This window comes from Epinephelus fuscoguttatus, linkage group LG11 (genome assembly GCF_011397635.1).
Source record: "Epinephelus fuscoguttatus linkage group LG11, E.fuscoguttatus.final_Chr_v1".
NCBI classification, from domain to species: Eukaryota; Metazoa; Chordata; class Actinopteri; order Perciformes; family Serranidae; genus Epinephelus; species Epinephelus fuscoguttatus.
This window is the reverse complement of record NC_064762.1, coordinates 30,344,639-30,356,721: the sequence shown is the minus strand read 5'-3', so window position 1 is coordinate 30,356,721 and position 12,083 is coordinate 30,344,639. Positions and strand designations below refer to the sequence as shown.

The 12,083-nt window shown below is 39.4% G+C and overlaps 1 protein-coding gene across 2 annotated transcripts in view; it reads right to left on the bottom strand.

The window, feature by feature from the left end:
* The window catches only part of galnt14 (UDP-N-acetyl-alpha-D-galactosamine:polypeptide N-acetylgalactosaminyltransferase 14 (GalNAc-T14)), a 203,453-nt gene that overhangs the window by 155,385 nt on the left and 35,985 nt on the right, over window positions 1-12,083 (bottom strand). For both annotated transcript variants that reach the window (XM_049589775.1, XM_049589774.1), the window contains one exon: window positions 1,449-1,618. In XM_049589775.1, the coding sequence (XP_049445732.1) occupies window positions 1,449-1,594 (146 nt within the window). In that variant the 5' untranslated portion in view covers window positions 1,595-1,618. The remainder of the gene's footprint in view (window positions 1-1,448; window positions 1,619-12,083) is intronic.

Here is a 12,083-nt window from a genome sequence, read left to right as displayed (position 1 = left end):
ACAAACCCCATTAAAAAACCATAAACAAGAATTTGTTCATCTCTCTCAGTACTTGCTGACTTCCCCATCATGCCTGTGGAGTTCAACCCCAAGCCCACTGCCTCCTGCTGCAGATCCAAGTCTTTACTGGTTTCCTAAAACAACTGCACACTGTAGTTTTTGTCAAAGAAATAGTGCATTTGTTGGGGACTGTTTTCAGCAGCAGATTAATCCACATTTGGTGCTCCAGTGAGTATTTGTGGCAGCAGGACGGCATCTGTGGGACTGAGTCAAAACAAACTACAGTGTGTGTATTCAGGGTAATGACGGAACATGTCACCTAGTGCAACAGTGTGACTCACTGATGCGTTTTAATTGGCACAGAGGAAGAAGATAAATCAGGCTTTGATACAGACACAATACCTGTTTGCAGAGACATCCACTGTTGGTAAAATCCACACACTACAGAAGTAGAATAGTTTCATGTGATGTAACAACAAAATGCCTCAAGCATGAACATTTCAATCAATGAAGATATAAGCTAGATATAACAGTGTTTTTTTCCTAATTGAAGAATGTAGAATCAAGACACTAAAAAATACTTAAAATCAAACAAAATGAACACCCCTTTGTGAATGTATTCAATAATTCATCACAGCAAGCACTGATATTCACAGTGCTTTTGATAGATAATCACATGTCAAAAATTATAAGAACAAAAGGCACATTATAAAAGGCGTGAAGAAAGATCAAAGTACTTAAATGCCTTGATTGCTGACAAAGAATCATGGAAAGCGTAGTTCAGGAAGATGTGAGTATGCGTGTGTGCTACACTGGACCTCTCCACGCTTTCCACAAGTGCCTGGAAGTTTTTATCAGCTGAAATGTGTAAGAAGGCGGCTGCTGTCAAAGCAGACGAGCCCCTTATCTTCCTGCTGAGCGTCTTTCCAACAGACGAGGACGGGCGCTCCACTAAGAGGATTTCTATTTTGGTGTTTAATTTAATTTCTTTGCGGACAGCCGGATTGTAATTTGGTGGTTTTTCTATGAAAATGTGTTTGGTTCCATAATCTAAATTTGTTTTAGTGCAGATAGGAGATTAATTATGAGCTCAGAGAGCTGCTGCTGTGTTACTGTTTGACCCTGCGTGTGTGCGTGTGTGTGTGTGTGTGTGTGTGTGTGTACAAAGCGGTTATACCGATCTGTACTGTCATATGTGTGTTCTGATGGGTTTGTTTGCACCTGCTTGCTATTTGAGTTTGGGTTTGTATGTGTTCTGATAAGCTTTATTCCTATGCAGTACACACGGACTGATTCATACATCACATTATAGAGAGTGTGTGTGATAAACGTTTTCCTCCAGCAGTTGGATTGAACATGCTTCGCCAAACAGAATAGAGTGTTTCCAAACACATCTGACATCTTAAACGCTGATTCAAACAAATGCAGAAAGAGCGGTGTGTGTGTACCTGTAGTGTCGTGTGTCTCTCAGGGCTCGGTTGCTGGGGATGCGTTCGCTCTCTCTCTGGTTGAAGGCGTAAAGGGTGTATGGGTCGTCACCGGGCTTCCAGCGCCGAGCACTCAGGTAACCGCGTTCATCAAAACCCTCCAACATGTCCTCCCACTCTGCATCTGAGATCTGTCAAAAAATAAATAAAGCAGTCAGTTAGTACTATAATCAATAGTTATTTTCATGTCATCTGTCGGCAGTTTTTTTTTTTTTATTATAGTCTTTAATTTGCTTGTTTTATCCAATACCCAAACAGATTTAATTTGCATGATCTACAGTTAACCAAATTTCATCAGGGGCTGTACGATAGATCTATTTGTATGAGGAACAAAACGTTAACTTGGAGGTCATTTTTCATGACTTCAAAAGAGCAATACACAGTATTGTTTTCCATGTAAGCCAACACACTGTGCTCTGACTAAATGCAAATCATTGCAAGATCACGTACATCACCACACTGGGATACACCACTGACGTTTTTTCCAGCTGTGATACTTCAGTAGAGCAGCAGTTATGTCAAATCTGCACATCTTACCTATTGTACCCAACTACATCTTCTAATTTTAATATAAATAATGCAGTTCATTTATATAGCACTTTTCAAAACAAATGCTTTACATGGTTGAACCAGGAACAAAAACATTTCAGGACTGCAATGACATAAAATCAGACAGTTGCAACAGTACAAAATTATAATGGAAAAAAACCCCAAACTAATATTAAAAATAAAAAACAGCAGCATTAAAGACAGATGAGACATGTTGGAAATAAAAAATAGTGTGCCTGCATTACTCAGAGGTCACACATACATTAACTGCAGGTGCTTGTTACCAGATATCCATATAATTAAACTAGTATTTTGTCAATACATCTGTTAAATTATTTAGATTTTCTCTGTTCAATTTATCAGTCTGTCAACCACCCGATCAATCATTACGTACAATAAATTAGCAATTAATTAGAGACCCTTTATTGCACAAAGAGCTCCCCAGTGTTCGAGCCAAATGAAACACCTCAGAGCAAAGAGAGTTTCTTGGTTTGAAGCAGTTTTAGGTTTTGTTGACTGACATTTTCTTTGCATCAGTCATCAGACTGGATGACAACTGAAGATTTAGTCATAAATGTCACATTCTGAGTCTTTGGATTGTAACCTGTGATTATCCCCCAAAGATATGCTGAGTGTGTATGTGTATGTGTGTGTGTGTGGCTGTCCGCGGCGAGGGGCTCTTTAAAAGCATCAGGAGAGCTTTTAGAGGTCATTTTACTAAAAGAAGATTGAGAAGGGTTTTTATAGTTGCTGCTCTTTGGTATTTAACAAGATGAATGTTGGACTTCAGTTTTTCATCGCCGTTGTTCTCTCCTTGTTTTGTGACTAAATGCTGCACTTTGTCTCTCAGCAGCTTTTGCTCCACTGATCTGAGCTGTCCTTGAGGCTTTGCATTGGTTTGTGCTTTCAAGACCCTATTCTTTATTTTCCGATCACAGAAATTTGAGCTTGATAAATACACTAATAAAAGAAAAAAAAATTCAAAAGAGGTTATCATAAATCAAATTATATAGATCTATTTTCCTCCTGTGTTTACAGACATTTAAAGGTGTACACAAATCCCTAACAGTATTCAAAAACATTAACAATGTAATACTAACTTAAATCAATTGGTTTCAATCCCATGTTTTGAATTTTGTTGGTGCTTTTAGTTCCATCACAAATTGTAACTTTAATGTTTACATCTGTATGTTATTGCACTGTTGCACTGCTGCTCAGACTGTAAAGGCTTTTGATGGGGGTTACAAAAGTTAACCATTCAATACATTCAGCCAATCAATCATTCAATCAGTTCTCCAACCTAATATGAAGCTGGTGCTGATTATGCAATCACTATTCACAGTCACAAATATTCGCCTTCGTACACCTCTGTTCAGTGCAAGCAGAGGGGCGAAACATTTACATAAAACATTTACTTCTGGTGGCAAAGCAAATCCTCATCTTCACATTGCTTGGAGTTCAACTTTGGTGAACTCTGACCGACAAAGTCACAACGCAATATGTGGGGCAGGGACATTTCTAGGATTTGAGGACACTGGGGGCTCAGCCTGGACCTCCCCTGGAATTTTTTTAAATAAACAAGCTCTATTTGGACACTTTTTATGTATGTACTTTAGGGCTGCCACTAACGATTATTTTCATTGTCGATTAATCTGTCGATTATTTCTTCTATTAGTCGACTAATCATTTCATCGAAAAATGTGTTAAAATGTTGAAAAATGTCGGTATGTCTCACCCAAACCCCAAAATTACATCATCTAATGTCTTGTTTCATACTCACGCCAAAGGGTTTTAGTTCACCGTCACGGGAGAGTGTGTAAAGTTGCCAATATTTGAACGTAAGAAGCTGCAGTAAGAGTATTTTGGGGTACTTTTATAGTACTTTTCTATGAAAAATGACTCAAACCGAATACTTGACAACTAAAATAGTCATCAATTTTAAATGCAGTATATACTGCATTTAAAATTAGCTCCATCTTTACCAGCTGCAACAAATTTATTACCAGTACATTCTCTTACATGCGATAACGAGGGTTTCAATGCATAACTGAAATGACGCATAATTACATCCAGGGCTCTTTTGAAAAGTATTATTCTTTGGCCTATACTTGATTTTTAAAAGTATACATACAGCCTGCTGAGATCCAGGGATATTCATAAAACATTTGGGGCTGAAGCCTCGGACGCCCAGGCCTAAAAACGCCACTGGTGTGGAGGAGACAAAGATTGTTGCCGTGTTCACCAACTGTTGGCCATGAAAAATGCAAACTGCCCCACATGAGAGATGCGGCCTGGCTGGCAGTGAGACTGCCATGCAATGTAAGAAAATGGTATCTAACATCTTATTTCACCCCCATTTATTAGCAAGCTAGCTAACATTAGCTTGTGCGTTTGCTTTGTGTTTGTGTCACACCCGGCACTGCCCACATTAGCTGAGCACTTTCTTAAAGCTCAGTATTGTTTTCACGCCTGCAGTTTGGTTTATTTGGCCCAGAGCAAATCCCAGAAAAAATCGTGCATGTTCTTGGGCTTCATTTACAGTGTGACCATTGCGTCAAACAAAATGATGCCTGAGAGAGACTTGCGCAACTTCCCACAAAAAAGTTGTGATCTATAAATCTAATTTGACGGGGAATGTAAACATCTGTATGCAAACTCTGACCCACGTGTACATATGTATGTGCCATCTAGCAGTGAGGTTGCCGAACTGAAAACTCTCCCATGTGCCAAGCATGTAGCTATTTCTACATTTTCTACATTTCTACATATTTTACTTTATATCACACGTCACTTATAAATCCATCATCAAACCAGCAGTGTTTCTGATGCTTGTGCTGGTGAGCCTCAACTTTTCTATAAGCTCTTTTCAAAATCAAATTAAGGCGACTTAGATCTTGAATCAAATTCAACTCAATATTTCATCAGTGCTGTCTCATCATCACATTCCCCCCGGAGCACAAAGGAGAGGGCTGGACTGAACTGACACTCAATTGTGAAGCGCACCGTCTGCAGCTGTTGAAATGCCAGAATGATGCCAGGATGTAACAGGTGGCAAGATTCAGGAAAGTCTGGCTTTCCTTCACCTGATATTAACATACTGAGTCCCTTCCCTTTTATCAGTAAGACCATTAACTGGTCTTACTGATAAAATCGGTTATAGCAATCAAAGATAACATCAAACAGTATGTAAGAATCGAGGAACGTCGAGGAGTGTCACTGGTTTGCAATATCATCAAGTAGGACTTCATATCAGCACATCTTCATCATCTGCACATAAGGATTGTGTAAATCAGCAAAGTCTTGAAATAAAGAAAGTGACAGAATTATTACCGTCCATATCCTCATTATGAGTCCCAATCATATTGATCAGCAGCACTGATCAGAACTGAACATTCATAAGGTATTTGACCATTAATGGGACATGAGGCTGGTCTACATTTTAAACTTTTGTGCACATGTACACTTCTAGTAAGGATTTTACGAACTGTTTTATAAATAAGGCTCCTGGTCTGTTTTGAGTAAATTCTCATGTATCACACTTGGGAAGTCACTGCCTTGACACTTTCCACAATCAGCAGATGGATTCAGTACTAGTTTAGCTTGGCATCAGACTAAATGAACCCAACCAAATGGGCAAACACACCAGAGTCTGTTTTAGAAACCAAACTCACACAAGGTTTTGGATTCACTGGTTTCAGCTCTCTCTGTAATGTATGAAAATCACATGCAGAGACCTAAAAACATACTTGAGATACAGAAGGTAATCCATCTTGCCTTTAGCTTTTTGTCACTTATCACTCAGTGGTAATGAACGTGCATTCAATTCATTTTGACATGTGAGTATTGATGGCTGGCAGCTGAACTGCACTGCAGTCATGGTTTTTGCTGTTGGAAAATCAGCCCCAGAGGACAAATGATGAGCACACGTTGATGTTGTGAAAAGAATACTGAGAACAAAAACCTTATTTTGGCAATACAATTAATATAACTAAATGTTCACCATGATGAATGTCTGAGCTCAGGCTTTGACATCTCTATAGGTTAAATTTTTTTGCTACAGTGAATAAATAGAAATCAGTATGACTGCCTGGAAGGTAGGAAATCAACCTTAAAACCTACAGAATACTTTGGAAAACAGGCTGCAATAATGTAAAACATGCGCAATGTGCAGTTAATGAGCTGAAGCATGCAAAAGCAGCTGTATGGCCCTTTAATATGCAAATCAGAGGCCAAGTTCTCAGTGTGAGTTCCAGTAAAAGTCAGTCCTGCTCCATGTTATTCTGCAGAAGCACCAAAATGATTTCCAGCGTCGCACAGGGAGGAAACAACCAACTCTGCACAAACCCCCGCTTCTCCAGAAAGTACAAACGTTATAAAATAAGATGTAAAATGTTAATGTAGCACATAAATCCTGTTCAGCTCCAAACAGCTGGTGGAGGAAAACACAAGGTGGCAACTACTTTAAAAAAGAAAAAAAAAAAAAGCTACAGCTGCACTTTCTGTCTGTCGGAGCTCTGCTGTGAGTGTAGTTTAAAAGAGAGCGTATATCATTTATGAGACAGTACAGATGTCTGTTTGCATGCAGGAAGGAGCGTGCATGTGTGTGTGCGTGTGTGTGTGCGTCAAGCGACCGAGGGAGTAAATGTGTTTGTATCATTTATGAGTGTGTGCTTGTAGGTATCTTTGAGAGGCTGAGGAGAGTGTGTTACAGATGATATGAGAGTGCGTGTTCCCGTGTGTGTCTGTGTAATGCATAAGAGAGCGAGAAAGAGGTTGTGTCTTTGAGGGTGAGAGATATGAAGAATGTACATTAGGATTCTCTCTCTCTCTCTTTTGCCCCATCATAAACATAACACAGGAGCTTCAGCAAAAACCCCAGAGGCCATATTTCTCCCCAACGACCACACACTGACGTATAGTGGAGATAAATGCTCTCTCACACACACACACACACACGTGGAAACACAACACAGGGTGACAGCGCTGATGATGTGTGTAAGAGAACAACATTTACTGTGGAGCAGCAGTCTGGATGGAGGGATGCGGAAAACGACTGACACTCCTCCTCATCTTCTTCTTCTCTTGTCCTCTTCCTCCTCCGACTTCTTCTTCTCTCCTCATTATTCAGCCATACGACTTGCTGATGCGACACATTGTCTAAATGGGGCCATTAGAGGGCTGGGAGTCAGACTCTGTGTGTGTGTGTGTGTGTGTGTGTGTGTGTGTGTGTGTGTTTGTGTGTGTGTGTGCGTGTGCGTGTGTGTTAGTCTGTGTTGCTAGTTCTTCCCCTGGTGGCTGTAACAACGAAGCATGAAGAACAAGAGGGAGGAGAGAGAAGGAAAGAGAGAGAGGAGAACATAGGGATGGAAAAGAGTGAAGCAGAGAACAGAGGAGAGGACGACAAAAGAAGAGGGAGGAAAAGCAGGAGGTGAAGAAACAAGAGAGAAAAACAGAAATATGGAGGAAGTGAAAGGGTAAGGGGTAAAAGGAGGAAGAATGATGGTAGCGGGAAAAAGGAAAACAAAAGAATAGAATAAAAAATGGATGAAGAGGAAGGAGGACAGAGGAGGAAATAGAGGAATTAGTAGAAAGACAGTAGGAGAGGAGGAAGGATTGGTACACAATTTCACAATTAACTAGTCAGCATATTCTCATACAGTTCGTATGATATCTGCACACACAATGGTTTGTATGATACTGCGCCCCATGAATGATGTTATTTACTTAATGTAAAGTTGTATAGGTTAGGTTTAGGAGAAGAAACATGGTGACAGTGCACCATAAAATAACTCAAAGTTCACTTAGTTTCACGCGGTACTTAACACTGGTCTCCTGGGGGAAAGTCCTTTATTTGTTTGACCATCCACTACCAAAACCTGCCCCCTTACACGGACTTTCACTCTTAATGTTACTGTGTTCTTTACTCATGTCAGCGCGCTGGTTACGAAATTGCAGCCTTCCTGATTACGTGGGTTAAATGCAAATTGCTCACTCAAGATTATGTGAGTAATATGTGAATTTTGGTGTATTGCTCTTCATAGGTATGCGTACAATGCATCTGAACAGCCTGAACTAGTTGCTTATTAGCATGAAAATTAGTAGCATATTGGCTCTTTATTAGTCATTATAAGAGAGTGGTTCTAAATCAGGGGTCCTGGGACACCCAGAGTTCCTTAAGGGAGTTCCAGGGGGTCCCCAGAAAAATGGGAAATAGATTACTTTTATAATTTAATTCACTTCAAGTGAGCTTAAGTATGTCATAAGAATGACTATTCTGCTCATAGGATTTGCTTCAGCCATGGTTATATCCGCTAGTGTCACTGACAACTGTAGAATTCTTGTTTATTATATTTATCAACCAAAATCTTTTTAGATGGAGGTAGAGCTGCAATGATTAATCAATTAATTGATTATTTGGTTACCATTTAATTAATCGCAAATTATTTTGAGAATTGATCATTCGATTTGAGTACTTTTTTAGGGGAATATAAATCAAAATTCTCTGATTCCAGCTTCTTAAATGTGAATATGTTCAGATTTCTTTAGTACTCTATGACAATAAACTGAATATCTTTGTGGAAAAACAAGACATTTGAGCACACTATCTTGGGCTTTGGGAAATATTTTTGGACATTTTCTCAACCAAACAGCGAATCAGCTGATTGAGAAAATAATCAAAATACCAATCAACAATGAAAATAATCGGTAGTTGCAGCCCTAGATGGGGGTCCCTGAAGCAAAACCTTATTAAATGAAGTTAATTTAGGGGTCCTTGACACTGAAAAGGTTGAGAACTTCCGATATAAAGCTCTTATTAATGCCTTATTCTGCATGACCATATTCTACAACTACAAGACCAAGAGTTTTCCCACAGTCACCTCCTAATTACTGCTCAGTGATAGCAAGTAAGGGGGCTGTTGTACATGGATTACAATTTTAGTATGATTTGCTCTGTATAGGCCTTATGAGGTGGCAGTACTGAAAAAATAGACAGTCTCCCTTAATATTACTAATAAACATGGTCTATTCTTATGTAACAAAACACAAAACTACAAGTCTTACCAGTGTCCAAATAACTCTAAAATAAGTCAAATTTAGAATATGTTCCCCATTGCAGTGTGACGTCTTGCCCATAACTAATTATGAATCCATATAGGTTCCCTATTCTAAAGTTGTGTCCTTTTCAAACTAGGGCCAGCACGATTTCAGATTTTCACTTTATGATTCTCACTGCCAAAGAGTTCACGATGACAATATTATCGCAACATCTAAATGAAAAATATATTATGTCAATCCAATTCACCTATAACTTTGTTAGTTGTTTGTTTTGTCTTCTTTTTTTTTTGGTAAATGAATTACACTCCAAATACAAGTGTAGAGAGATTAAGAGAGAGTCTGCAACTGTAAATGAACAAAATTGTACAAAAAGAGCAATTTCACAAAATAGATACTGAAAAGGCAACCCGCTTGCATTGTGTGAGGGAGATACAGTGAGAGCAGAAAGAAATGGAAATGACTGAATAGGCACTGGAATATTTACACCATATTATCATGTGTATTATTAACAGAATATTAATATTTCCTTTTTAAATATCATGGTTATCAGCAATGCAGGTATATTGCAGCAACCCAACTTCACACTAAGTAAATCCATTACAGCACACAACAACTGCAATAAACCGACTATTCTTCAGTGATGGGTTACACCTTTGTAAAAAAAAAAATAAAATAAAAATGGAGGTCTATGAAAAGAACAGTTTCTATTCCCATTCAGTGGTAGAAGAACAAAGTCAGCACAAGCAGAAATATCTCCTGTATTAATGGACCACTTCAGAGATTTTCAGAAATATCTATTAAAAATGTACTGCCTTATCCCCCATACAGAAAAGGGGACAGAAAAGGAAGAAATTGGATAGAGAGACATGAAAGAAATAAAGAAACAAAGAAGAGCAGAGGAGGAAATGTAGAAATGAGAGAGGAGAGGTGAGTAAGAGAGAAGAAGAGGGACAGACAGAGGAATAGAGAAGGACAAAATGTGAGACAAAGAGAAGATAGGAGGCAAGAAAACAGGGGTTGCTGCAAATGGGAAGAAAGAGAAGAGATGGATAAGTATAAAAAGAAGGAAGTAAAGAAGTAAAGTGGGGGAGAATACAGAGCAATAGGATGAAGAGGAATAGATAGAAAATAAACAAACGGAAGAAAGAAGAGAAAAGATTAAAGAGAAAGAAAGGACATGACAGGAGTTTAAAAGCTGTCAGGGTTAAAAGGAGGAGGAGGAGGAGGAGGAGGAAGATAAGGACTGGGAAGGTAAAACGATAAAAAAGAGAGAAGAGAAAAAAGATAAAAATTAAAAGATAAAGACTTCCAGAGTATGAAAAGGAGGACAAGAAAGAAAGGAAGGAAAGATGGAGAGAGCAGATGAGAGGAATAAAGGAAAAATGGCGATGCACTCAACAAAAAGTATGAGAAACAAAATACAGTGAAGATAACATGGGAACTATAGAAAAAGGGAAAAGTGGAAGGAAGAGAAGAAGAAAAAGACAGAATACAGAAACAAGTGGATGTGACTGAAACAGTTAAAAACGAACAAGAAAACAAAGAGATGAGGAGGAATGTAGGAAGGAAAGAGGAGAGGAGACAAAAGATTAGGAGAGGACAAAGTTAATAAAGGATTAAAGATATAGAGGAGGGGAGTGACTGAAAAAGAGAAAGACAAAGAGAAACAAGAAGAGATGAAAGAGGAGAAGGACACTGAAGGAAAAATGCAGAGGAGAAAAAAGTGGACAAAGAAAGAGGAGTGCAGTAGAGAGAGGAGACAGAATGAGAAAAGAAGCGAGACAACAAGGGCAGGGTGCGATTAAGCTTGTCTGAATTTCACTCACACACCCACACACCCACACACCCACACACTCACACACCCACACACACACACCTGTGGCCTTCTCGCCTCTGTAAGATTTGTTTGCGTCTCGTCTCGCTAGGAGCTCAGGAGAGGCTGCGTTCAAGGTCCTCTGGACTCTATCCTATTTACAAGACTCACACTAACATACACACACACACACACACACACACACATAGCTTGTCTTCCTAATGCACCGTGGCATCCTCTCAATGCCTCTCACGGCCTCTTACATGAACACAGACATTCAATTAACGAACCTGAGGCACGAAGCGCTGGACAAACAGAGAGTGTGTGTGTGTGTGTGTGTGTGTGTGTGTGTGTGTGTGTGTGTGTGTGTGTGCGCGCGTGTGCCAAGCCACCAAGGAACCTATTAATTCATCCAGTCGAGACAGACTGATACATTTAGAATCATAATGAGAAAGCTGAAGCCTTCACATACACACACTGTCACACACACTGTCACACACACTGTCACACACACACACACACACACACACACACACACACACACACACACACACACACACAGAGCGGTGTCACGGCCATTGCATACTTTTTGACAGCTCACATTGGAGAAAGACAGCACAGGTAAAGAGAGGGAATTGGAGAGAGTGGTATGAAGGTCAGTATACTGTGTATTAAAACCTACAGGTCTTGCAAAAGGTGGGCGGTCTGAATCCCAGACCAGTTTGAAAACTCCAAGCAGACAAACATTCTCCTTCTAGCAAGGCCTAGATTCCTGTATTAGTGGTATTAGTGTTACTACAAGTTATGGTGGGACCTGGTTTAATAGTAAGCCAAACACAAGTACACCGAATTTTACCACTAGGTTACAAAGTTGACTTACCGGCCGTACCCGGGTGAAACACAGTAAGACAAAGAGCCCATGAATGTGAGTGTCGCGACTCCAGTCCACTTGGTGGCAATAATGCTTTTTTCCCTGCATTTTTAACTAGTGTTGTCATGATACTGGGATTTCTAAATGATACAATACCTTGAAAATATCTAAATTTGATACAATGGTAAAAATGAAGTATGGCTTTTCTATTCATGGTTAGTAGCAGAGAACAGCAGAATGAGAAAGCGCAGCTGGTACCGTTGTATCGACACTGTGGAAAATGAGAAGTGAAACCGTTTCAAATATT